This window comes from Cygnus olor, chromosome 3 (genome assembly GCF_009769625.2).
Source record: "Cygnus olor isolate bCygOlo1 chromosome 3, bCygOlo1.pri.v2, whole genome shotgun sequence".
NCBI classification, from domain to species: Eukaryota; Metazoa; Chordata; class Aves; order Anseriformes; family Anatidae; genus Cygnus; species Cygnus olor.
Window position 1 is genome coordinate 119,945,604 of NC_049171.1, and position 26,633 is coordinate 119,972,236.

Sequence of the window (26,633 nt, forward strand, 5' to 3'; positions counted from 1 at the left end):
TATCTACATGACACTTTTCCCTTTGCTCAGTGAAGTCAGTTAACGCCATCCAGTGCTGGCCCAGCCGTAGGTGTCATGAGATCTTGGTGAAGGGACTCAAGCTGCAGACCTCTCCTTTGGACTGAAAGTCTTGGCAAACTTCAAGGTCTGAAAGTCAGCACAAGTACTCCAGCACCCATGTGTCCTTCAGGGATGTTGTTCATGGGCAACAAGAATAGAAATCTGTAGTCTTTAGGTTTTTGGAAACTTTCATATTTAAGGTATGAAAGGGGGAAGTGAAAAATGAGCTTTCTTGGTTTTGTTCCTCAGTTTGATTGCTGTATCTCACTACTGGGTAACTTTGCTAATTCAGCACATAAAAAAATTAACAAATAACAAGAGTGCTGGAAAGAACATGGAAATAATGATAATTACGGATGCCCACTAAGCAAGAAAAGATGAGACAGATTCGCAGGCCTAGAGGTTAAGATCTGCATCAGCAGCTGAGAGAAGAAAGCTCACAGAGAGGAGTGTGGGAATGCAGACGGGTGGGTGGCTGTTGAGGGGACCAGCCATCCTGGAGACAACTGCTCTTCAGCCCTGACCAAGGCCTGTGAGGGTGCCCCTGACTCCCCGTGAGGGGTGGCAGGCATGAGAACATCCCCGATTGCAGCTGTTTCTCATTCCACCTCTGCTTAACACACTGCTTTTCCTTGCCTCCGGTGGCAGCTTCTTCATGTGCCAAGACACTCTGCTCCTCATTAGAGCTTTGCTCTTTTGTTATTCCACCCTCTGGTGTACCATACGTTTGATGATTGTGCAAATAAACTGTCCCATGTTGCTCGATGCATACGAACCCTCTATCAGCTGTCATCGAGCCTCCTCAGCCTGTTCATCTTCATCCAGGGATCTCCAAACACTGAAGGGAAAGTGAAAGGAGCCCTGTGTCTGGAGAGGCTCTTGTGCAGCTCTTCTTCGGGACGGGCCATTACTCATCTCCACTGCCTGTAATGCTGTCACCATCTTGACCTCGGCGCAGACACTGCTCTAACTGAAATGCAGCAGGCAGGAATCAGCTTTAAAAGGACAGTTTGCAGCAAAAATAAAAAAAATAAAAAATATAATAATAATAATTTTAAAAGTGATGTGTCTGTTTAAACATTACAGCACACTACATTAACATCTTTGTCCTGTAATTGACAGCCTTCTGCAGAGCTGCTGACACCAACAAAACCCAGCTGATTTTCTGCCCTGCATTGGTTTCGAGGTCAAGTGAGGAGTTATTAAGGTGGAGCGCGGCAGCAGCGATGCTCGCCCAGAGCCTGAGGCCACTGCAGTGCTTCCTCGGCTTGGGAGCGGGTTCAGTGCAGGCGAGCGGCTTGGCTCCCTCCTGGCAGCCTGGATATTCTCATGACCCAGCTCCTAATCCAGGGCTCGTTCAGCTATTTAAAGCGCACCAAGAGGGGAAAAACACGTTGGAAATTTAGTCTGCTCATGAGACATCGCGCCAAATATTCAGTCTCTTTCATAGGCAGACAGCGAGAGATCCCACGGCTTGTTTTTTTTCCCCGCTTTCAGCAAATGCATGGTTGAAAACTACAAGGCCCTATTAGGGATTAGAAAAATTATCTACTGGGTGAGTGAGTAGAGTAAGCCCTCCAAAACCAAAAAAAGCAGGATGTAGGCTACTTTCTCATACAGAAAAGCAGCACCGGCCAAAATAAAGAAAGCCCCTTCGCAGTCATACGTCTGAAATGGGAACGAGCAGCCTGCATCGCTGGAGGAGAAGAGAAGAAACGGAGGCAAACATCCCAGCTGTGTCCAACAAGCAGTGAGCGGCGCGGCCACGCTACAGGAAGCAGTAGCCTCCGGTGATAAATAGGAGCCCCGGCAGCACAGGATGCGTGCGGGGTGAGCTTGGCGAGCTGAGGGGATGTGAGGCAGTGTCCGTCCGTCCGTCCAACCGGCGGGATGGCTGCGGCCCTGCTGCTGCTGCTGCCGCTGCTGCCGGTGGTGTGGAGCGAGAACGTCGAGGTGCTCTGCGCCGGCACCGCCTGCTACACGCTGCACCGGGATGAGCTGGGCTGGAACGGCGCCCAGGAGCGCTGCCAACACAACGGCGGTAACCTGGCTCCGGCAGGCAGCGCGGCTGAGGCCGAGCGGCTGGGGCAGCTGATGGCAGCCAGCGCGGCCGGCGCAGCCTGGATCGGGCTGCGGCTGGAGCGTGGCCACTGCATGCAGCCCCAGGAGCCGCTGCGGGGCTTCACCTGGGTGGCCGGTGGGGAGCCCGGCAACTACTCGGCCTGGCTGGCCGAGCCCCAGGTCACCTGCCTCAGCACCCGCTGTGTCACCCTGCAGCCCGCAGGCCCCGACAGGACCCTGGGCTGGGTCGACCGCTCCTGCCGTGCCACGCTGCCTGCCTTCCTCTGCAAGTTCAGCTTCCAGGGGATGTGCGGGCCCCTGTGGCTGGGGGGCCCTGGCCGGGTCAGCTACGTGACACCCTTTGGGGTGCGCAGCCCCCGGCTGGTGGCAGCCCCCTTTGGCACGCTGGTGGAGGCAGTGTGCGAGGGGGCCAAGGACCCAGCCTTCACCCTCTGCAAGGGGCCGCTGGAGGGGGGCGGCTTCGCCTGGCACCCCCCCGGGCCCCTCTGCCCTGCCGGCTGTGCCCACAGCAATGGGGGCTGCCAGCAGCTGTGCCTGGAAGAGCCGGGGCAGCCCCTGCGATGCGCTTGCCAGCCCGGCTACGTCTTGGGCCCCGACATGGCCTCCTGCCTGCTGGAGGACGCCTGCCACTCCAACCCCTGCCAGGGGTCCTGCCAGCCCCGGCCCGGAGGCTTCGAGTGCATCTGTGAGACCGGCTACGTCCTGGCACCCGACGGCCGCCGCTGCCTGGACGTGGATGAGTGCCTGGAGGGGCCCTGCCAGCACGAGTGCCACAACACAGCCGGCAGCTTCACCTGCACCTGCCAGCCCGGCTACCGGCTGACAGGGCCGGGTGGCCGCCACTGCCACGATGAGGATGAGTGCGCCCAGCCTGGCACCTGCCCCCAGCTCTGCCTCAACCTCCCTGGCTCCTTCCAGTGCGCCTGCCGACCTGGCTACCAGCCTGGTGGCGACGCCTGCCTGGATGTGGACGAGTGCCTGCGGAACCCCTGCCCTGGGCCCTGCCGCAACCTGCCTGGGAGCTTTGAGTGCCTCTGCCCACCCGGCTTCCTCCCACAGGAGGATAGACATGGCTGCCGCGCCACCCCCACCGCCAGAGAGGAGCCTGCAGGCACCCCAGAGACCACCAGCATCCTCCAAACAGCAGGCGCCTCGTGGACCACGAGCACTCGCAGCCCTTCTGCCACTCCTAGCAGGATGATGCTGCCAGCCCCCACAGCACTGGGGTCGGATCACAGCCCCGAGCACGGCGCCGACGGCCCCCGGCTGCTCCTCTACTACATCCTGGGCAGCCTGGTGGCCATCCTGGTGCTGCTGGCCTTAGCCCTGGTCATGCTGGCCTGCAGGAAGAGGGTAGCCAAGCGGGAGAAGCAGCCAGCCAAAAGTGCAGCGGACAACTACTGCTGGGTGCCCGAGCAGCCGGAGAGCCATGGCGGGGCGGGCGGCGAGCGCAGGTAACAGCGCCCGCGCCTCCAGGGGAGCAGGGATGTGGAGCTGCAAGTGCCAAGGAGTGTGTTTTGCAAAGGGGGAAAAAAAAGGGGGGGAAGGAGAGGGGTGATGCTATCTGTCCAAGATGATTTTGCATGCCTTCACATCTGAAAGCCAGTCTTGGGGCTTCAGAGAAGGCAGGACCTGATTCTCTTTCAGAAAAGGCAGGTCTGGGAGTCAGATGCACAGATATGGAGGCAGCCAAAATCATTCCTTACGGCAAAAGGTCTGGAACATTAGCTGATTTATAAACCTCTGCTCCTTGAAGTAAAGGGTTAATAGGGAATAGACAGGTTTAGATGGGATGGGGTTGCAATTACCTGCCCAGGTTGCTCTTCAGCTCTGCAAAACCCAACTGGGCTTAAAAATATCAAATGTGAAACGTTGATTTGGCTTCCAAAGGAAAAGCAATTAATTTCCTGTGTCATTTGGTCTCCCCTGCTTATACTTAAAATGCAGGCATGCAAAAGCAGCAGTTTCCCTGCTGCCCTCCCAATCTTTTGTCATTCCAAAAAAAAAAATGCTAGTGTACCCCCCCACCTTCTCTACACAGCAACAGAAATCTGCTGTTCAACCCCCATCTTCCCCTTGTTCTCATTGAAACGGGTTTCAAATTCTTAAGTGTTTTACTAAGGCAAGAATCGGTAACTGCAGCCACAAGCAGTTAGTTTTTGTTGATGTTTTTTTCCTTTTCTTTTTTCCTTCTAAAACGTAATTACAGAAGTAATCAAGTAATTGAATTAACCTTTTTAGAACTCCAGCAGCAGAAACCTCCTCCAGCAGAGCAGGGACTGTAAGGGCAGTGGAGCTCTTCAGCCCCACACTGCTCCCCAGAGCCGTACACACACCTGTGTGGTTGCACCGCGTTTGGAGGAGTGAGATAGTGATGCTCCCTCCCAAAGCATCAGACCCCCTAAGGATGGGAGCTTAACCACCTTGCTGAGCTTGAGAGGTACAAGCCTGCAGGAAAGCTGCAGAATCAGGCCTTTCGGACAAGGGGCCAAGACAGAGAGCATAAGATAAAAAGGTAGGAGAAACTATATTTAGGAAGAACCATTCACCCATTTGCAGTGTATTCTAAGTAAACATACTTGCAAAATACACAAAACAATGCTCTCCTTCAAACACAGCCAGACAAAAGACCAGACTTTTCCTGTTGTATCATATTTTTTTGGGCAGGATTCGTTCCTGATTGCTTGGGCTAAGCTTGTGTGGGGCCCAGCCTGAATGTTTTTTCCATCCTTCTCCCTGTAAACAATGCACTGGATGTTGTATGTTTGCTAACTAATGTATAAAGCTTCCAATTCCCCTTCAAAGCAAATGCTCTCTCAGGGTAAAGCTGCTCCCCAGTCTGTTTCAGTGCTGCAAGGCAGAGGGAAGGTGCATCTCCCTTTGGGTTTGCATTCCCTGTGAAGCAGCAAGGGCAGAAGGAGCTGCTGGCCTCGCTGCCAGCTCACAGGGAAATGCAGGCACCCGCTGCAGCACCACAAAGACCTGACTGCTGTGCTTTGGGGAGCAGTCCTCTTCATTTCGGTGGGACTTGATGCAAGCAAGCACCTTTCACCTGAGCAGGAGGGAGGCATCACACAGCCTGTACCAATGGTACAGCCTCCAGACAGGACAGGAAGATTTTTCCTGGCTTGCTCCATGCTTTACTAGAGATCAAACTGTAGGCTTGCTCCCTTGGAGGAAAGGGAATTCTGTAGGTTTGAAAACAGTCTCAAGTGAGCACCGGCATCACTACAAAACACTGCCTTGGTTCAACAGCAGTACATCTCCCAGGGCAAGCATGGCTAGATAGTTTCCTTACGTACTGCAGCAACCCAGCGCTCTACAAGGCAAAAAGGTGCTAAAGAATAAGCATGTGATTTGAAGGGTACATAAGTTTCCTGAAGATTTCGCTGTTTTTATTGTATACTTGAGGCTTAATTGCAACAGAAATGGGAACTGAACACAAAGGATTTTGCTGTGGGCAGCGACCTGCATCCTGTTCTTCCGTGTGTGGAAGAAACCCCTTTCCTGCTGTTTTTAATTCTTCATTTCTCCATTGTAAAATAAAAAAACAGGAAAATGTAGCTCCTAGTTGATAGAAATGTTTTTTTAATGTTCTGTTCATGCTTCCTTTTCTCTGCATAGTGGTTCAGAGAAGTAGTGAATGCAGCAGTGGCATTCTTGGAAGTCCTGCAAAAAATTCATACCATGTCTTTGTTGTGACAACAAGCCAGCAGAGCATTTGGAATACATGAATAAATTAAGCAAATGAATAATCCTACTGAAATCAGTGGGACAACCTACATACATAAAATTAAGCCTGCACGGTCAGGCGATGCTAACTCAGGGTCTGCATAGGGAAGAGGCAGTCACAGCGGTGCACCCCACAGTTTGGGGACTGCTTGGCTTGCTTGATCAAAAGCTGAGGTGTTCGCAAAACCTTGATAGCCTTGGGAGTTTTTCTGCCATATTTTTCAATTACAGTATCCATTAATTGTTGTAGGTAGCACACTGATTCCACCCTGAAAAAGGGAAGAGGAAGCATGAGTAGAGACTCGGAGCTGGTAAAAATCTGAGAGTTATTTATTCCAGAACCCCCTCAGTAAAACCTATAATCCTGATTCCTGCTACAGACTTTTGTATTCTGATGTGTGTACTGTATTACCAATGGAGTGTTGTAGTGGGTCCAGCAGAGGGAAAACACTAATTTGTGCCTAGGTTTAGGTCAGGTTCTCTCAGGTGAGATTATTTCCTGATGTAGCTTCCTTCCCCACGTGCCATTACACCTGGGTAACCTCCCATCTACCTGCTTTCCTCTGTGAAAGCAGCAGGAATGTTTCGGTCCTCATCAGGGAGTTATCCAGGGCCTGGTGAAAACCACGGGCTAAAGCAAATAGAAATGGGATCAGACAGTTTGGTACCCCTAGCATAGAGTCAGAAGAGAGGGGATGTTCAGCATCATCATTCCATCTGTATAAATGAGGTTTAATGGTCAGCAAGACCTGTAGATCATCAAGATGGCAGGACTGGCTAGCCAACATGTCCAAAATGCTTTGAATGCATCAAATGGTTTGTAAGTGTTAATTGTTATATTTTTACAGTCCAGAATTAACGTGTGCCTCTTCTTTCATGAGAATTGCCTATCAGTACTGACTTTGTCATCCACACAGAAATGGTACAGCACTAAAGCCATACAGTTGCCTTCAACTAAAAGAGAAAGGTTATCTCATATATTGAATAACACTGAGACTTTGCTGATGAAACACCAAATAAAGTCTGAACAGAATGTGTCTTCAATTATTTTTGATACATATATGATAAAAACCTAGTCACTTGGTACATGTAATTAATTTCTTACAGCACAGGGCAGTGCTAACAAATCATCTCACTGTCGGCACTCATCAGGCACACAGCCACGCCAGCGGGATCTCAGCCTTTTGTGGGTATCTCCTCCACTTTGGGGTGGCTGGGCCCCAAGCAGCATCCAGCACTGCTGCCCTGAGCAGGGCCCATCTGCTTCACATCCAACAAGGCCCCAGGATGATCTCTGCCCCCACGCGAAGCTGCTGCTTTCAGCTTGTTCTATAGGAGGGCAGAAATCTGCTCTTCTGCATTGCCAAGGAAAGGCCAGCCTTGAAAGTGTAAAGGTTAACACTCAAAAGACAGGGGAAAAACCTCAACAGCACAGGAAACCACTAATATCACCCATGCTTGCAGTGACATTCATGTGGCCCTTGACCAGTCACTGGCATTTTCCTTAAACAGTGTTTAAAAATAAACAAGAAAAGGACACTACATGTTGTGGTGGATGTTCAGTGCCTCCACGCTCCATAAAGAAGCATGTCCAGCCTTGCTCCAGCTGCCCCAGAATTGCCCTGTGAGGATAAGGCATGGTCCTATTAATGCGATTTATTTTGCATGGCTGAGGAGCAGCTGAGGTCAGTGCATGTTGTGTGGAAGCAGAGGACACAGGGTTCCTCCTACAAGGGCTTCACACCTGAGCCAAAGGAAAGGAGCACAGTGCAGTAATTCAGCCACCCCCAGTACATTTTTTTTTCCATTTCATGAGGAAACGTGCTGCAAGAAAACAGCCTCCACCAGAGGAATTCAGAGAAAAGGTATTGAGTAACATTAATATAATCTACAAAAATACCATGTGCCTTGCTTCAAGTCGCATAGAGTCAGACACTGCAAAAACAAATGTTTTAAATGTCTGCTCATTTCCTTGTTTTATTATTTTGTTTTTTTGTAAATACTTCTTGGCATTTGGCTCCTTGAAGCCCCTCTGAGGCCAGTAAGCAAGACTGGTTCCTTGCCAAGGAGATCTGAGTGCTACTGGTGACAATGTGGGGAAGGAACGAGAGGGCTTTCCTGAAGAAAGACCTGGTGCGCTCCTCGGGTGGCTCCAGCTGCTGTGCAAGCACTTGGGATGAAGCAAGTTTCAACAGAAAGCTCACTGCGGAGGTTCAGAGTGTCATGTAGTCACATAAACAAAACTCTCAGTATTTCCCCAGTCCTAGGACCTCAAACTTTGTCCAGCTGAGCACAGAGGAGCTCAAAAGCCTCTGTCCTCTGTACATTGAGCTGCCTGAGAGCCATCATTTAAGAAAGACACCAATTAATTCCCCTGTACTGGCTTAGGGCAGGGAGACATTAAAATAAAAGAAATTCAGGAGCCTCAGGTCTTAGCCTAGAGGAGAGAAGCACTAGTCCTCTCCCAGGGGAGCAGGAGCTGGGCACACACAGCCACACAGAGGCAAGTGGCACTGCTGCTGAGCTCACCTGGCCCCTCTGAGCGCTTCCTGGCTCTTCACAGCCCCTGTCCCCCTGGAAAGTGGGCACAGGGCAGGCGTTGGGGCTCTCCCCACAACCAGCAGGCAGGATTTCCTAAAGCCTTGCTAGAGGATAAAAATCCAGCATTCCTAAGTGTGCCCCCTGCACCTGCACTGAAAATATGGCTGCAACAGGCAATGGAGACACAGGCGGAAAAAAGTTATTATCTTCCCTATTAAAAACAAACAAACAAAAAAACCTTCACTCACTAAGTGATGTGACCTCCCCAACCCTGCCTTCTCCAACACCATTACAAGGAAAGCAGCCTAAGCAGAAAACCACCTTAAGTAGTTCTCTTAATTGATCTGCAGCCAGTTAAATGCCCTGGGTGCAGCTGTGCTCTGTGCCCTGCCGGCTGTGGGATGGCTGGGCTGGGTGCAATCAGGGTCAGCCACATGCCCTGTCAAGGCAAAAAATACTTTAGTTTTTTTTTTTCCAAAATCTGAAATCCCTGTTTCTGAGGCTGAGCCCCCAGTTGAGGCAGGCTAGCAGGGTAGAAATATTGTCATAATATCCTCTCATTTTTGCAGTCAGATTTACGGCTTTGCACCCCTGACGCCGTGCTGCATCTCTCTCTGCAAGACACGCAAAATCTGCTTGGCAAAGCTGGAGAAGGAGCTGCGTTTCCCAAATCCAACAAGCAAGCCAACAAGATCCACATCACATACCCCGTAACCACAGGTCAGCCACCCTGGACATACCCGCTGTCAGCATCCCCCTGGCAGAGGGGTGACAGTGACATTTCAGATGACTCAGGCTGGAGTAATGCAAAAGGTCTCCTTTCTGTTATCACAACGGACAGCCGGCAATAGTCTTGCAATAACTTTAAATGGCAGAGCAGCATGATTAATAAAGGAAAAGTGGGATGTCATCAGGAAAGGCATTTCTCTGTCCGTGACTCAGCCTGTCGGGGCCACATGAGCAAATGCTTGTGGTGGTTGGAGGCACCGGAGGGAAACAACCATTGGGATAGAAAAGTGTTATCAAAGCGTGGTTGCCCTCATGTCTCCTGCCCCGGGGACGTGTCCCTGCTCCAGGCAGGCCTGCGGCTGGCTGCGGGAAGGGACGCGGGCACACCCCCCGTGGCTCGGGGGAGCACTGCCTGGGCACTGCTGTAGCTCCTGCTGGAACGCTTCAAAGCACTCTTCATCACGTGGGCTTGAAGTGACACTTATGTTTGTATAATATCTTAAAAAACAACAACACAGAAATCTTTTCTTTTTTTTTTTTTTTTTTTTTTCACTGATTACATTTTGTCTTTTTGCTTTTTCCTTGTTTTCCCTGACCCTTCCCCATTATTTTGCTGTGTTGCTTCTGAAAACAAAACAAATAGAACAAGAAGGGAGAAGAGTTTAGGCACAAGAAGTGAAAAAAAAAAAGACACAAAATGAAAACAGGGGAAAAGCTCTTATTAAAGCAAAGGAAAGTCAGCATATAGGAAAGTCAGTGACAATTCCCCCTCCAGGACAGCTCTGGGAAAGGGGGGATTGCTCCTTCTGCAGAGGTGAGGAGCAGCACAGCTGCTGTCGGAGGAGTGATTTCACCCAGGGAGCGGCAGATGCTGGACAGAACTCCTTTTTGAGGTCCCACAGACGGATTTGTCCTGCTCTGAAGCACTGGACTGTCCCACGAAATCAGGGCAAGGGAGTCACCCTGGGACAGGGAGGGAGCCGATTACAGTTATTAGGGTTATTAATGACAGCTATTACGCCTTTCCCCCATCTTTCCCTTTTTCCCCACCTGGAGTTGCTGCCGCCAGCCCCCCGGGAACAAAGAGGATGTCTGGGGAGCCGAGCCGTGATGGTAAATGAAATAAATGAAGTAACCTCCCTGCGGGGAGCGGGGCGAGGCGGCACGGCCCTGGGGCTCTGCATGGGTCCCCAGGGCTGACTGCTGTGGCTGAGCCTTCCAGGAAAGACACTGCTATTTAAACTGGGGAAAAAAAAGGTCGGACGCCCTTTTCCTTGAGTGGTGAAGCTTTAGATGTTTGCTTTTCAGTTTTATTTTGCTCTTGGCCATGTTCCGATCATAGAGGCGGATTCTGCGAGGATAAGAACCTGGAAGGGGCCAAGCTGTTGCAGAGCCCGGAGCCGTGTCTCTCCCTGTACTGCTTGGACGTGGTCCTGGCTGTCTGTCCCTGCCACCTGTCTGGCTCTCTGTCCCCACGCTGCTTGTCTGTCCACCCCCACAGGGCTAGAAGGTGAGCAGGGCTCGCAGGGCCTCACTCTGCTCCCTGGGTGCTGCTGGGCCTCCACTGCCCCCCTCCCAGCTTGGCCGTGCTGTGCCGGGGGCTCCTTGGCAGCTCCTGGCTGCCCTGTGCTGCTCCTTCGCCCCTTGGGTCTCTTTTCTCCTTACGCTCTCTTCTTTTTAAAAATTATTTGCTGTCTTTTCTGTTCTCTTCTTTTTCTTTTTTTTCTTTTCATTTTCTCTCTTTTCTTTCCTTGTTTTGCTTTTTTTGTTTTCTATCTTTTTCTTTTCTCTTTTTCTTTTCTTTTCTTTTCTTTTCTTTTCTTTTCTTTTCTTCTTTTCTTTTCTTTCTTTTTCTTATCTTTTCTATTTTTCTTTTCTTTTTTCATCTCTCTTCTCTCCTCTCCTCTCCTCTCCTGTCCTCTCCTCTCCTCTTTTCTTTTTGTTTTTTTTTTTTTCTCTTTTCCTTCCCTCCCCCGCCCACCCCCGCGGCACCCAGCCCTGCCGCCCTCCCCCCGAGGGGGCGCAGACCGCCCCCTTCCCCCCCATCCTCATCCCCATCCCGCGGGAACGCCCGGGCGGGCCCTGCCCGGAGCCTTGCGGCGCGGGGGGGGCCGGGCGGGGCCGGGGGGCGGCGGGGATTTACTCAGAGCCGGGGCCGCCCCCGCCGCAATCCCTGGGCGCAGTGGCGGCGGCGGCGGCGGGGCCCGTCCCCGGAGGCGCTTCCTTCCTGCGGCGGGCGGCCGGGCGGGCCGGGGCGCCTATAAAGCGGCGGGCGGCGACGGGGCCATGCCAGAGATTTGCCGTGCCGGCCGGCCGCCATGCGGCGGCTCCCGCTGCTGCTGCTGCCGCTGCTGGCCGGACTGCGGCCGGCGCCGGGCGAGCCGGAGCCGGCGGAGGCCGCCCCGTCGGGGGCGCAGTGCCTGGAGCACGACTGCTTCGCCGTCTTCTGGGCGCCGCTGCCCTTCGCCGCCGCCAGCGCCGCCTGCGAGCGGCACGGCGGGCACCTGATGACCGTGCGCTCCACCGTGGCCGAGGACGCCATCGCGCTGCTGCTGCAGAACCGCGGCGGGCGGCTGTGGCTGGGGCTGCGGCTGGCCACCCCCTGCACCGAGCCGGCGCAGCGGCTGCGCGGCTTCCAGTGGGTGACGGGCGACAGCCGCACCGACTACGCCAACTGGCAGCCGTCGGGGCGCAGCTGCGGCAGCCGCTGCGCCACCGTGTCGCGGGAGCTGCGCTGGGAGGAGCGCGGCTGCGAGGAGCCGGCCGACGGCTTCCTCTGCGAGTACAACTATCCCGACAGCTGCCCGCGCCTGCCGCCCGCAGACGGGCTGCCCGCCGCCTACCGCACGCCCTTCGGCGTCCGCGGCGGGGACTTCCTGGCGCTGCCCCCCGGCAGCACGGCGCTCATCCCGGCGCTGGGGCTGGAGCTGCGCTGCGCGGCCGCGAGCGGCGGCGGGGGGCTGCGCTGGGGCCGCGCCGAGCCCGGCGCCTGGCCCTGCCGCCTGGCCGGCGGCGGCTGCGAGGGGAGCTGCGCCGAGCCTGGGGGGCGGCCGAGCTGCTCCTGCCCCGCCGGCAAGGCGCTGGGCCCCGACGGCCGCGGCTGCGCCTCGCCCTGCGCCGGGGCACCCTGCCAGCACCACTGCGTGCCCAACGGCGACACCTTCCTCTGCATGTGCGAGGCCGGCTACCAGCTGGCCCCCGACAGGAGCAGCTGCGAGGACGTGGACGACTGCGCCGTGTCGCCAGGGCTGTGCGAGCAGGCCTGCCTCAACACCGAGGGCGGCTTCGAGTGCCGCTGCCACCACGGCTACGAGATGGTGGAGGGGCGCTGCCAGCCCGTCTCCAGCTGCTACGCGGCGCCCTGCGAGCACCGCTGCGAGGATGTGCCCGGCGGCTACCGCTGCAGCTGCATGCCTGGCTATGCAGTCCACCCACAGGAGCCCGCCCGCTGCGTGCTGTACTGCGACCGCAGCCAGTGCCCAGCCGAGTGCAACTCGAACACCCACTCTTGCTACTGCCCCGAGGGCTTTGTGCTGGACGAGGCCTCCAGCAACGACACGGTCTTCTGCGTCGACATCGACGAGTGCGAGATGGACTTCTGTGACCACAACTGCACCAACCAGCCTGGCAGCTACGCCTGCCACTGCACCGACGGCTATGTGCTCGTCGACAGGAACCACTGCCAGGAAACCCAGACGGAGGACAGCGGGGGCTCCTCAGGAGACTTCGAGCTCTGGACGCCCGTCCCCAGCCGCGGCCCACCAAAAATGGAGCACCTGCACCCCGGTGCGCTGGTGGGCATTGCCATGGGCGTCCTGTGTGCGGCCCTGGTGCTGCTGGCCGTTGGGTACCACCTGGCCAAGAAGCGCTGCCGGCCGCCCACCTCCATGGATTACAAGTGTGGCAGCCCCCACGAGAAGGAGATGGGACTTCAGCAGGTGACCACGGGCTGTGCCGCCTCTGGCCAGAAACTGTAGGGAGACCGGGTGGGACGGTGTGAGAGGGAGGTGAACTGGAACTGGGTAAAGTTTATTTTCAACTCCCCTTTCCCCCCGGTTTTGTAATGATAAAGAGAATTCAGGAGAAGCTGTGATCACCCCCTCCGCCAGAAAATATGTGCTGCTTTTCAGCCAGCTCTCGTGAACGTGTGCCGCAGTGAGCGGGGAGGGCTCAGGGCGCGCTGCCGCGCGGTTCCCGTTTCTGCTCCCTTTCCTGAGCCCGCGGGCAGGGAGGCTCCAGAGGGGAGCTCTGCTGGAGGAACAGCCCCGCTTGGACCTGACTTGAGCTCGATATGCCTTGCCACGGGGTGAGAGCACGCGCCCAGCAACTGCCTTGAGGACCTTGGGCTGTGGGAGGTCGTCTCGCCTGAATTTTTCCTCTTCTCGGCCGGAGAGCGCTGCAGGCTGGGGATGAAGGCTTGTCCAGGGTGAAGAGGAGCTGGGATGCTCCAGCTTTTGTCTAGATTTGGTTTAGTGTTTTAAAACCGATAAATGGTGGGAGAAGGAGCATGGGTCTTTTGGTCAGTACTTTGCCTGCCCTCTGTGCCCCCGTCATCCTCATCGGCAGAAATTTTATTGCTTTTTTCTCTTCCCCATTTTTTGCATATGTATCTCTGCGCAGCTGAGCACTTTTCTAGTAAAATCACTAGGGGCAGCAGGCACCTTGCTGGGTGTCATCGTGGGGCAGGGGGGGAATGCTAATTTCTCTTCCCTTTTACCATTTTGGGGCTTTTGGGGGGTGCAGAGGTTAAAAGGGGATACTGAGAATGCCAGGGTAATTTTTTCCATGCTAGGGAGGGTCGTTTTCAGTGCCATGAGACCGTGCCTTGTGTTCTCCGCATGTCTTCCGTCGTTTTCTGCCGCTGCTGGATTAAACTGCTTGTTACAGAGCAACTTAACCCACCCCTCCCGTCCGCAAGCTTTTTTCCTGATTTTTTTTTTTCCCCCCCCTCCTTAGTTTTAGTCCAGGGCTGAATCTAATTCATGTCGAAGTTCAACGGCAAAACTTCCTTGTGGCGTTTGCAGGAGCAGGATCCGACACGGAGCTGGAGGAAGATCCAGGGAAAGTGCTCTGTGAGGTTTTCCTGGGGGGTGAGATCAGGGGCTGTGCCGCTGGGGCTGGCGGTGCGGGTCCAGGAGCTGTGCCGGGGTGAGCGGTGGAGCCGGTGCTGAGGGCTTTGGGCCCCATTTTGGGGCTGGGAGTTTGGGGTCAGGGCTGGAGGGGCTGTGCCCCCCAGGGATGGAGCTCCATCACTGAGACAAACACCAGCTGCGCGCTGCGTGAACTGTTGCTTTCCTCGTGTAAATGGTTGACCCCGCTGTTTTATAGACCCAGCACGTGTGTAAATATTTATTTATTGGAAATGTACCCTACGCAATGCACAATCACGTTGTGATTTTGTGTGTAGACCAATAAAGCTTTTACCGTCTCGTTTATAGAAATCTGGGAACGAGCTGTTCTTTCTCCCCTTCCCCAGCCTTCCCCGCCTGGCAGTCGACATCTCGCAGCTTTTCCAGGGGCCACAGGCTCCAACAAAGCAAAAAAGGAGCTGCGGGCTCTTAGCAGAGACTCGGGCTGAAAGCACGCCCTCCTGGTTGTTTCACCAGCAGGATTAAAATAGAAGGAATGAGCCATAAATAGTGGAGAACAAGAATAACGTTAAAAGGACAAAGTTAAAACCAAACAAGCTGGAAATGGCTAATTTAATGCTACCTCGGTGCAGCCCGGTCGGTGCAGCTCCAGCACCGGTCTTCAGTTCCTATGGCTATGTGCTCAAGATGCCCTTGAGGGCGATGCTTGTCTGCAGCAAATGGAGCAAGCAGGGCTCCGGTCTCTCAGGCTTTCTTGTGGAAAGTGCCATTTGGGTCCTGCTTTACCAAAGTCCTTTTCCTGCGGAATTTTTAAGGGGGCAGGATTTTCTGTTTATGGGACCTGAAGTTTATCCTTATAGATGAAGGTAAGCTCAGGGCTCCTTGGCAACTGCTAAAGCTTCTGCTGAAGCTGCTGTTAAATTTGGCAGGTGCCTTTTTTTGCCATGACCTCCGCTCCTTGAGCCCACTTTCTGCCCCGTGAGGAATAGCAGCCCTGCAGCAGCTTGCCAGCTTGGTCCCATGTGGCAATGGTGGGCCCAGGCATGTGGGACGGGGTGCATCCTTGCCTCGACAGCAGCCTTGTGTCCCCCATGGGCAGCAAGTGTCCCCGCAGCCTGGGCATGGGGCTCATGCCTAACTTTGCCCTCCCGCAGCCCCCCCAAGGCAGGACCTGGCAATTAGCTCAATTACTCGCCTGGTGTCAAGGGGCCACAGCGGAGGCTCCTCGGTGGCGAGGGCGATGGCAATGATGACTCAGCCGAGGCTGTTAGCTGTATGACGGGCCAACGTTATGGCTTTTTATTTCATTGGGCTGCACAGCACTACTGGAGAGCGCAGAGAACTGGGGGGACGCCCCAGCCCAGCGCCTCGAAAAGCAGGGGTGGGAGCAAAGTCATCAGCAAAGTCGTTCTGCAGAGCAGCCCCCGCTTTTCCCCAGGGGGAGGCGGCCTGGCTGTGCACATCCTCGCCCCGTGGCTGTCCCCACTGCCTGCGAGGGGATGGGAAGAGCTCAGGGTCTCTCCTCTGTGTTTCACAGAGGGCCACGTCTTCTCCCCAGACCAGTGGGAGAACTCAAAGCGTTGTCCCCCATCGCAGAGTTCGGATGCAGTGTTTCCAGTGGCCCCTGCTCACCACATCCCCACAGGGGCAGGGAGCTACAGCGCAGCAGGGATGGAGAGGCCACGCGTGTCCCAGGGGAGGTGCTGGCATCCGGGCTGCAGAACCGGTGCCACTGCCGGCACAAACCCTGCGCAGCAAAGCCAAGCACCAGCTGCCCTCCGGCGTCCTCCCGCCCAGGTACGCAGCCATGGGGGCAGTGCTGCAGGGGTTTGCCCCCTCTCCGTCCGGGATCCCCTTTGCCAGGGTGATGGAGGCTGGGTGCAAGGCACCCTAGAAGGTGGTGGTCTTGGCCAGGAGGGTGCCAGGCTTGCAGCAGGGCTCAGGGTGTGCGGGCTCCTGCTGGCAGGGCAGCGGTGGGCACATGCAGCCCTTGCCCTTGTCGTTACCCCGGGGCACGGCGCAGTAGTCGAGGGGCTCTTCCTCCTCCTCCTCCTCCTCCTCGGCGACCCCCGCCTTGGTGTGGCAGCAGCAGAGGCTGGCGTCGAGGCAGCGGCGCAGCACGCCATGGAAGGAGTGCCGGAAGTTTTCTGAGAGGAAGCCGTAGAGGATGGGGTTGGCACAGCTGTTGGAGTAGCTGAGGATGAGGGAGGCGTTGTTGACCGTGGCATCCAGGCGGCCAGGCAGCAGCAGGTTCACCAGCTGCACCACATAGAAAGGCATCCAGCAGACCACAAACATGGCCACCACCATCAGCACCAGGCGTGTCAGCTTGCCCTCGGAGCGCCGCCGCTGCTGCCAGCCCACCCGCTGTGCTACCGCCCGCATCTTGCCCACGATCAGCAGGTAGCACAGCCCCATGGCCAGCACCGGCAGCAGGAAGCCCAGCAGGGTGGTGTAGACCACGAAAGCAGCTGACCAGGCTGGGCTTGGCCACAGGAGGTTGCAGGCCACCGCCTGGCCGTCGCGGGTGGTCGCTGTGCCTGCGAAGATGGGGATGGGCGAGGCCACCAGCAAGGAGAGGAGCCACACGCCCCCATTGACCATCTTGGCCACCCGTGGGCGGCGGTAGGTGGCCGCCCGCAACGGGTGCACCACGGCGATGTAGCGGTCCAGGCTGAGCACTGTCAGGCAGAAGACGCTGGTGAACATGTTGAGCCCGTCCACACCCAGCACGGTGCGGCACAGCGCCCGGCCAAAGGGCCAATGGTGCAGGGCGGCCGAGGTGGCCACGAAGGGGATGCTGAGCATGAAGAGCTCATCAGCAATGGCCAGGTTGAGCAGGTAGATGTTGGTGGCTGTCTTCATCTTGGCGTAACGCAGGATGACGAAGATCACCAGCGAGTTGCCCAGCAGCCCCAGCAGGCACACCAGGGCGTAGATGCACTGGATCACCACCATGCCGGCGATCTCGCCCGCCCTGCTGCCCCACGCCGACAGCCCCTGCAGCCGGCCAGCCTCTGCCGAGGCTGCGCTGGTGTTGGGGGGCACCTCGGAGGCGGCCCAGAGGGGCAGCTGCTCAGCGTCGACACTCATTCCAGGGGGTGGCCCATGGGGGTGGGACACCAGCGGGACGGGTGCCAGCCTGCAGGCAGGGTGCAGGGCAGAGAGAAGGAGATGGGAGCTGCGGCGTGCGGTGGACGTGGAGCTCACTCCCCTGCCAACCCCTCAGATCGTGGCCGAGGGCCCCCGTGCCCCCCCAGCCTGTCTGTCCCCTCCCTGCGTGCTCCTCAGGGCAGCATTGTTGTACCCTGGGCCACCCTCCACCTTAAGGAACCTGTACAGATCATAATGGTTTCATTAAACCCCGCCGGGGGAAGCAAGCAGAATGTGAAAGCAATCTGGAGATATTTTACCTCTCAATCCTCCAGGGATTGAAAGACCCCCCCAGCCCGCTGCTGAGGGGCAGCGGCGGGTGCTGCAAGCCGCACTGGTGAGGAGCTCCAGGGGCTGCTGGCGAGGTAAAGTCCTGCTTGACCTGGATCAGATGACCGGCAGGATCCGAACCTTTTAAAGTGAAAGACAGACCACGCTCTCTGGTTTTGAATGCAGGCGAGTCTTACTCGCCCGCATCACCTGTGCCATGTAAATAAGCTTTCCCATATGAATAAATAAATACGTATATATATAAAAGCCAATTTCTGATTGATGCTCTCCACTTGCCAATCCAAAACAAAGCACCCGACATACCCTTCTCCTTTCTCTTTCAGGTTCGCGGCGTTCCTCTTGCTCCGGCCGTGGCCGAGGGAAGTGCGCTCCCGCCCGCCGCCGTCCCCAGCCCGCTGCGGAGGCGGGGATGCTGCAGTCCAGCACCGCGGCAGGGAGGGCCTCGTGCCCCCTGCACCGAGCGGGGGCTGTGGGGGTCCCCCACGGGTGGGAGGCGATGGAGGCCGGTTGCCCTGGCGACGGGAGGGAGGCAGCGCGCCCCCCGCGCTCGCTCCCGCATCCTGCCGCGCATCCCTCATCCTGCTGCGCATCCCGCATCTTGCCACACATCCCTGTGGCTGCCACGGCTCCTGCCCAGGTCTGTGCCCCCAGACCCGGCCTCGGGCAAAGAGCTGGTGGAGGAGGGTGCAGAGAGCAGTGACGCACCCAAAGCTTCATCTGAAATCAGAGCCTGGATGGAATTCATGGTGCAAAGGGCGAAAGGGGGCCGTGAATAAAAGGGGCTCAGAGGGCTGCAAAGCCTGTCCTGGCTAGGCTGAGCGCTCAGTGTGACACACAAGGCGTTTTCTCCCCAGCTTTGGGTAAAAATCAATATTTTTTTTAATAAAAGTGCTCCCACTGGGACCTGGCAAAACATCAGTGCTGCTTGTGGCCACCACCCGCAGGGACTGTCCTCCCGGGGTGGTGAGCTGCAGGACAGGGAGGGAGGCAGCCCCCAAAAGCAGCACAGAGCCCCGCAGCACATGTGTGCATCGCTGTGACTTTCTGATTTATCTGAACGAAGCTAACCCACACGCTGTCACTCCCTCCTGCACTGGTACATCACTGGAGCAAAGGAATTTTTTCTCACTTGCCCGCATTTTGTGCTCCCGGGTCCCTGCATCGGGCAACCTCCTGTGGGAGATTCTGGGAAGTCGGGATGGAGCGGAAAGCTGACAGACAGCTGAGTGAGCGAGCACATTTGTTTGTGGAAGGGATTTTGGCCACAGGGACAGGGATATTGATAAATGCATATATTATATTACTGAGAACAGGCTCAATGTGCATGGGAACGCAGGTGCGTGTTTCTTCTTGGTGCTTAAATATACGACCATAGTTAATTGTGCAGCTGGCAAAAATTTTGGCGAGGACATCCTGGCTTAAATTTCACAGAGGTGGAGAAGCACAGCAGGGGCTGGTGCCCACAGCTGCAAGCTGTGCAGCAAGGGGTGCTGGAGGGGGGAGAGCAGTGGCAGGTCTCCTGTGCCCACACAGGGGCTGCCTGGCTGTGCGCAGAGGCCTGGGGGGGACACGGTGCTCCAGGGGTTCCTGTTGCAGACGGCGACCGGAAAGTGTGTAATAAAACAATGAAACCGCCTGCGGGTTGCATCGAGCCCCTCCACCTCTCAGGAGGAACAGGAAATTTTTAAATGCTCTTTACTGTAACGGAGGAAGCTCCTTAGCGGCGAGTGGGACTTTTGCTCATATTGGGCTGCTGGTACCAGTCCTTCTGTGGAAAAGGTTTGGGTGGGGAAGGGCAAAACTGCTGCAGGGATGGTTAATTCTTAAAATAAAGCGCACCCCATTTCCCCCAAGGTAGCATGAAGAGGTATTTTGATAGGGAAAGAAAGCCAACCCCAACTCGAAACCCACGGCCTGCAGTAATAAAAGCTGTCAAAGCCCGTGCTCTCCCCAGGAGCTTCACTGCAGCCATCAGCACCATGGGGGCAGTGGTGACATCCCCTGAGGCACCGGGTCCCAGCAGGGCACACAGATCTGATGCCTCTCTGCCGTAGGGACACCAGCTCCAAGCCAGATCCCAGCCGGGCTGCACGCAGCTTTGCCCAGGGAGCATGGAAATGAAGGGGAGCTTGCATGCTGACGGTGGGTGGGGAAGGCAGGCACCCCCAGTTTGCACATGGGGACAATTTTTTGGGTGCTGAGCATTCACCCAGCTGAGTTTGCAACCCACTGACTTAAAGCCCTGTAAAAGCAAAGCCGTGCACTTTTTTGGGCATGCCCGATGCTGGGGGCAAACGCTGCAGAACGCTGGCTGCACGTGTTTGCGCTGGCATTTTCCCCTCCAAAGGCAGTGTACAATCACCGCTAGCTAAATATTTGTAAAGCCCAGCCTCCCCTGCCAGGTCTCCCAACAAAAGGCAGTCTGTGCCTTCTTTTTAGTGGCTGCAACGAAAAATCCACCTTGAAATACAGCCAAAAGAGGTAAAAACAGCCAAGCCTGGCCCGAACGCCTGGCCCACTGTCACAGGCGAGGAGGGAGCAAGCAGTACATTGCTGTCCCCATTGGTGGTGGCACTGGGATGCTTTGCCACCCGTGGGGTGCAGAAGAACCGGGGTCAGGTCTCCTGCGATGCTTGCAGGGCGCATCTTGCCCTGCAGCCCCAGCACCCCTCTGCATCCCAAACCACCACAGAACAGCAGCTTGTTGTTGCAGGGCCTGGCTACCTCTGCGAGCTTGGCCAGACCCATCCATCGGAGGAGCAGCCAAGGCACACAAATAAAGCAAAATAAAGTAATCCTTTTGGGCTGGCCCAAAGAGAACAAGTCTTGCTCTTCTCTGGCCCACAGGAGAACCCAGTGAAATGTAGTGCTAGCTAGAACAGGCCTTGTTTCCTTTCCTTTTTGGAAGTTTTTGTGTTTTATTTATTTATTGGTAATCTTTCCTACAAAAAGGGAAATGTGGTTTCAAAGTGGAACAGGTGAAATATTCCAAATTGAAAATGCCTGACACGTGTTTTAGAGTAGCCCCTGGCTATCGCCCCGTGCTGCAGGGAGGGTTCCCAGCCATGCGGCTGGCAGAGCTTGCAGCGGGCCTGGAGGTGCTGCCTCTCGCCGTGACAGCACACGGCTGCACCCAGCAGGAACATCCACACGGCCGACATGTGCTTGCCTCAAATTAGGCCAATTTCCATGCCTCACTGTTGATGCAGACGCTCCTCATAAGGCATGTATCATTTCCTTCAGTTAACGGTCCCCGTGGCTGATTACCTCATTATTACCAGCTTATGGCTGGCTTCTAATCAGATTTTCTTTCCAGCTTCATTTCCAGCTGCTGGGTAATGGCTGGAGGTGGAAGGATTCCGGGTGCCCCTAGGATCGAACATCCCTTTTAGCACGTAGGGTCATCCCTTTAGTGTGTAGGGACATCACTGTTTAGCACATAGGTACCCCTGGGCTGGGCTCATGGTCCCACTCCTTGCTGCCGCTCTCCGTGTGCCTATGCCTCCAAGGCAAAGCCCCCGGCAAGGTGCTTGAGCTGAGGCAAGGAACCGTCGGCAGCTGACAGTGGGAGGATGCCTGCAGCAGTGCCCAGCACTGCGATCCTGGGGGGAATGCAGGGCTCCCCCGTGGACTAGAAGCAATGCTTCCATCTCTTCTCACTGTAGCACAGATGTGAGATTGGAGCATGCAGAGCCTTTTCCTTCTGCAGAAGCACAGACATCCAGACGGCACTCATGTTGTCTGGCAGGGCCTGGAGCTGGCCTGCCAACAGCAGATTCATTCGGTTCTCATTTAACCCCATGCCCCTTGGTTTTGTTGCTGGACCACTCTCCTGTGGCTAACGGGCAGCCAGGGGTGCTCACTGGGTGCCTGGGCCTGGGGGAGCCTCTGACCATGTGCAGCCTGCACCCTGCATTGCCCAAATCCCCCCGGGGGTGCAGCGCCCTGCTGCAGCTCGGCAGGCGGCGTCCGGCCCGCGGGCTGTGAGCTCCGGGGCTCTGTGTCCCGACTGCAAACTGCAGCTGCTTTGTCAGCATCCAGTAGCTGCTTTCTTTGCTAAAAATAGGCTAATCCCTGCAATAAGATCTGAATTAATATAAAAGTGACATTGCCAAACACACATTTTCTCAATTCTTAGCCTTTCTAGCTTGAGCATAAAACCCAAGCTCCTTTGCTTTGCAGCCTTTAAACATATTTCCCTCTGGTTTTACATAGGCAGAAGCCAAAAACCTGCACATACTGAGCCGTGCGGCTCCGGCCGGGACAGAGGAAGCAGAGCTGGAGCAGAGCAGACGGCTGTGGGGCTGTGGTGGGGCTGGTGCTGGGGAAGAGGCAGCACAGATGGCTCGCCCTGACAAAGCAGCGGCTAAGGACAGCTCGCACTGAGCCCGGGGCGTGGGGGGCTGCAGGGAAGGAGGAAACTTGCTGAAGGGTAAATATGGGCTGGAGGTGGTACTGAGGTTTGGCTGGAAGTCGCTTTGTCTCTGCCTGCAACAGCTGGCTTCATAAGTAATAATAATATAATGATCACCATATTGCACATGTATCATAAAGTTATATTAATATAATAATAATAATTCACAAGTTAGCAGGAACTTGGGGCAGCATCCCTGGGAAGAGGGATGGCCAAGGCTGCCCAGTGTGCCCAAAGGAGCACAAAGGCAGGTTTCTGCACATAGTTTTACTACAGCGTGGGCCAGCCAGGGTTTTGTCTGAATTGCTATAACATGCTGCCTGGGGAGGCACGAGCCATCACCAACCGGGTCCTTGCAAGCCAATCCATGCACAGAGCTACAATTTCAATTATAAAAAATAAATAAATCACAAAATCGGATAATGTCATTACCACTGGAGCAGAATAGTCAAGCACAGAAGGAAAAGAGATTTAAAATATATTAAATCATATTATAGGGAGGTTGTTTTTTGCTGCTTCCAGTTTCTTGTGGGAGCAGCCATTGCACTGCATATCCCACCCTTTCCCCCGGGCAAATCTGTGTTTTCTTCAATTATTGTTTTCCAAAAGAGCTGGCAGAAAGCCAGTGGAAACCTATGACATTCAGACATAAGCTCTAGCCTCCTGACTGCACAACAGTGCAGCCTCAGAGGTGGAGGCTCCTAAAGCCCTCCACTGGTGACTGCTCAAAGACGTGGGGGTGTGCATGGCCGTGTTGAGAGGTTCAGAGCTTGAAGCAATGGGCAGCAGCAGAAAACTCCTGTTTTTTCCCCAGTCTCAAGGCGGCTGTGCTTGGAGCTCCATCCACTTCCCTTTGAAGGCAGGAGGAAGGCCCCATCCCCACTGATGCACTCAAAACCTGGCATTGCAAGCAGTATTATTTTCACATTTTCCCCTGAAAGCTCCCCCTTGCAATTTGCTAAATGAAAAGCATGTTGCTAATCCTGGATAGAAGCACTCCATAAAGCCAAGTATGTCTTTATTCCTCCCTCTCTCTAAACTCCTCCCAGGCCTTCGGGATTCAGAGTTGGCTTTTGGGGTGGCAGCAGCAGGAATGTGGATTTTGCTGCACCTGGAACCTGGACCCTCCGTGGCCGAGTGCTGCATCCTGCCGAAGCATTAGCCTCAGAAAGGGGAAGCAGCCACCAGGAGTGGTGCTCGGCACGCACGGCGCCGTGCAGCGTTTGGACATCTCCCATGTTTCGTGCCTCATTTTCAGGGAAAAAAGCAAACAGCAAGGACTGAGGTTCCAGCTTTGGCGCTTCTGAACCAAAGGCTGTCAGAAATGGGAAAACCAGAGTGGTTTATTAGGGAAATCTTGCAGTGATGCATTTCCTTGATTTTATTTTATTTTATTTTTTTTGCCCATGCTTCCCTCTAACAAAGTAAAAGCAATGAAAAAATAAGTTTGCATCAGGCTCTGTCCTGAAGGCCGTTTGGTTGTCACACTCCAAAAATGCTCACTGAAAACCTCTGCCAAGCTCTGTTGCCAGAGGATGGGACGTTATCACTCATTATTCCATTCTCGTGCAGCACACAGCTATTTCTACAAATCGCCTTTGTCAAAAAAAAAAAACAAAACACATTTAACATAAAAGTGACAATAGAGTTCATGGAGATGTAAACCATTTCTCCAGGGTTTAGGATTTCCTGGCAGAGCACACATATCCTTTGTTTCTGAAAACAAGGATCAGCAGAGAGCACCACACCTTCGGGTGGTGCAATGAACTTTACCGGCAGCAAGAGCAGTATGTGCTGGGCTGCAGCTCCCGCTCCGCTCCGTGCACGGTGCCTCTGGCTGGGCCTCCATCCTGCCTCCTCCTTCGCAATTCAGACCAAAGCCAATATTTTGCATTTTTCACTGTTTTTGGGCAAACACGCGCTCCTCCTGTGACCAGCAGCGGGGCACAGACTGCAAAGCAAAGCACTCGGTAATATGCTGGTGACCTTGGTTTGGGCACAGCAGAAGCAAAAGCTGAGCTATTGGCCCTGCAGCTGCTGCACCAGCACTGTACCACTTCACACACCTATTAAATATAATGTATATAATGGTATATAAGTTGTTTTTACATCCACCTGCGCCAGCTGCCAGTACTGGCTGGCAGCCTCAGCTCAGGGTTCGTGGATGCAGCAGCCCCATCTGGCTGCAGGCTGGCTCCGAAAATAGGGGCGAGGGGAGGGAGGGGAGCAGGAGCCAGCAGCACCCAGCACTAGGGTGTCCCCTGGAGTCCTGCTGCCACCAGGACACACCTGTGGGGAAGCCAGCCCAGCCCTCGATTAATTGTTTGGGCAGCATCAAAGGGCGCTTTCATCCTCCCAGTGCAAGGAGCCTCTCCCTGGGCTGGCATCTCCTTGGCGGATTGTGGGGCCGGGAGATGCTATCGGAACTGCTCGGGGTGGTGAAGAGCGGGGAGCGCCCAGGAGGGTCCCCCGGCCCAGGGCTGTGGGATGACAGATGGCACATCCTGCCTTTGTTTGCTGTGGGCGGAGGGCTGGGGAGGCGCTGATAGCATCGTGCTGAGCTCGCTGCTGGCTGGAAGGGCCTGACTCTCTGCAGCAAGAAAATAATGTCCTTTTTCCTTTTTTTCTTTTTTTTCTTTTTTTCCTGGGTTATCTCCGGAAATCGGCCTGCGGACACACGTCGGAGGTTTATCTTGAGCACAGAAGAGAAGGCTTTACCCTGGCAGACATCCCTGCCTCGGAGCCCAGCCTGGCCCCTTTGCCAGGGGACATTGCTCTAAATGTTCCCCATTTACAAATTGCAATTTTTATTTTAGAGGGGCTCAGAGGTAGAGTCACTTGGGAGTTCTGCTGGTTGCATGGCCAGGTTTGCTCGGAGCACTAAACCTGGGCCGCTCTCTGGTTTTCCTTCTCCCACCCCAGTGGCAGTGGCTGTGGCTGTTGCAGTGATGCTCTTTCTGAAATGCCAGTGCTCTTCCTTCCAACTGCAAAGCCATCAAGCCAAAATGCAGTTCATTAGGTTTTCAAATTTCACATATTGTATATTTTTCATGGATTTTCCGCAGGGGTAATAGTTAAAAGCTATGAAAACTTATCTTTGTCATAGATTCTCTCTGGTTTCAGCAAAGGGTGGGTGTATTAAATAGTCAGCATGAAAATCACTCTGGACTTTTTTTTGTTCTTCAAAACATCATTATATTACAACTTTCCTACCATATCTACAAATCCTCATTCCTTTGCGTCCTCATCAGCATTTACGACTTCCCTTTATATATATTTACTTTAGCTCAAGCGGAGCAAGGTAGTGCTGCTGTGAGTGTTTTGCAGAGCCAGGCAGAGGTGCAGCCCCTGTCCTTTCGGAGACATCAGCCTCCAGACTGGTTTTCTCCTCAGGCCGCAGAGGAGAGGCAAAGCCACTGCTGGTGGTGCCAGAGGTGCTGAGCACCTTTGCTTGGCAGTGCCAAGCAAAACCACTGGCATGCAGAAGTGTGGGATACCGGGACAGCTGGGTGGCAGTCAGGAACGGGTCATTTAAACCACAAACACTAAAATGTGGGCCAATAGCAGGTGCTGAAAGTCTCTAATGGTTTTGAGAGGTTATGTTCGGCCATGTAGGTGACCAAAAATTTAACAGCTGCAAATCAGCTGGAGATCAGGAGGTGATGGGAGAAGCAGCAAAAACTCTGAGCATCACCATTAGTGGTGGGGACAGCTCGGCTCTGATTATCCCATCACACTGTTCGGCAGTCGAGAGTTGCTTTGGATGGGGTCCATCCATACGCCAAATACTGGGGAATGGGAGGAAAAGGCTTGAAAACTTGCCCAGCATGGCCAGGGTGCCACGAAGCGAGCCCCACAGGGCTGCTGGTGCCGTTGTGAGATAGGGTCAGTGCTCGCTGCTGGGAGCAGAGAGAAAGTGGTGGTGTTGTGCCCCAGAGCAGGGGCAGTGAGTCCCTGGCAGAGGATGTTATTTTATTCCAGGGACCAGAGTGAGCCTCCATTGACTTTTTACGAAAAAAAAAAAAAAAAAAGAAAGAAAGAAAAAGAAAACCTGATTTTCCTGATATTGTTCTGCACCTTTAAAGGAAATTCCAGGACCGGGAGCCTTCAGTGGAACAATGAAGCAAGCCAGGGAGTGATGAGGGCTGAGAGGGCAGGTCCCTGTGCCCCCGCCTGAATGCCGTTTCGGAAAGGAGAGGGCTGGGGGGGGTCCGGGGACAGGGCTGGCCAGGCTCACCCACACAGCTCACATGAGAAACACGGGGGAGAAGCAGCAGTGCCCCTTTGGACACCCTGCTGGGTCAGCACCCTGCCGCACAGGCCATCGCAGTTGGCAGAAGTCTGAGCGCTCCATTTGCAGCAATTGCAATAGCTCGGTGAGGGGCCAGTGAGCCATAAGGCGTGGCGCAAACACCTTCTCCACCACGGTGGGGTTGGGTGGGAGCTGCCGGTAGAGTCAGGTCTGTCGGCACCTTGGTGATACCCAACATGCTCCCTCTGCAGCAGGCGTCCAACAGATGTGCTGTGAAGCAAGTGCTGAA

General features: G+C 54.9%; 3 protein-coding genes across 3 annotated transcripts; 2 read left to right on the forward strand and 1 right to left on the reverse strand.

Moving 5' to 3' along the window:
* Nucleotides 1–1,572: 1,572 nt before the first annotated feature.
* Nucleotides 1,573–6,907, forward strand: CD93 (CD93 molecule). Its single transcript, XM_040552844.1, has one exon. It carries the CDS (start codon nt 1,951–1,953, stop codon nt 3,598–3,600), a length of 1,650 nt encoding a protein of 549 aa, XP_040408778.1. The 5' UTR covers nt 1,573–1,950; the 3' UTR covers nt 3,601–6,907.
* A 4,426-nt stretch (nt 6,908–11,333) lies between these two features.
* THBD (thrombomodulin) lies at nt 11,334–14,585 on the forward strand. Its single transcript, XM_040552803.1, has one exon. The coding sequence runs from the start codon at nt 11,463–11,465 to the stop codon at nt 13,119–13,121; it is 1,659 nt and encodes a 552-aa protein (XP_040408737.1). The 5' UTR covers nt 11,334–11,462; the 3' UTR covers nt 13,122–14,585.
* A 117-nt stretch (nt 14,586–14,702) lies between these two features.
* Nucleotides 14,703–18,412, reverse strand: SSTR4 (somatostatin receptor 4). Its single transcript, XM_040552805.1, has 2 exons — nt 17,982–18,412; nt 14,703–17,798 (listed from the first exon to the last, which is right to left on the reverse strand). Exon 2 carries the CDS (start codon nt 17,325–17,327, stop codon nt 16,125–16,127), a length of 1,203 nt encoding a protein of 400 aa, XP_040408739.1. The 5' UTR covers nt 17,328–17,798; nt 17,982–18,412; the 3' UTR covers nt 14,703–16,124.
* Between the last annotated feature and the right edge of the window lie 8,221 nt (nt 18,413–26,633).

Coding starts and splice junctions, on each gene's coding strand:
- CD93 (XM_040552844.1), top strand. CDS start 1,951: ATGGCTGCGGCCCTGCTGCTGCTGCTGCCGCTGCTGCCGGTGGTGTGG.
- THBD (XM_040552803.1), top strand. CDS start 11,463: ATGCGGCGGCTCCCGCTGCTGCTGCTGCCGCTGCTGGCCGGACTGCGG.
- SSTR4 (XM_040552805.1), bottom strand. CDS start 17,327: ATGAGTGTCGACGCTGAGCAGCTGCCCCTCTGGGCCGCCTCCGAGGTG.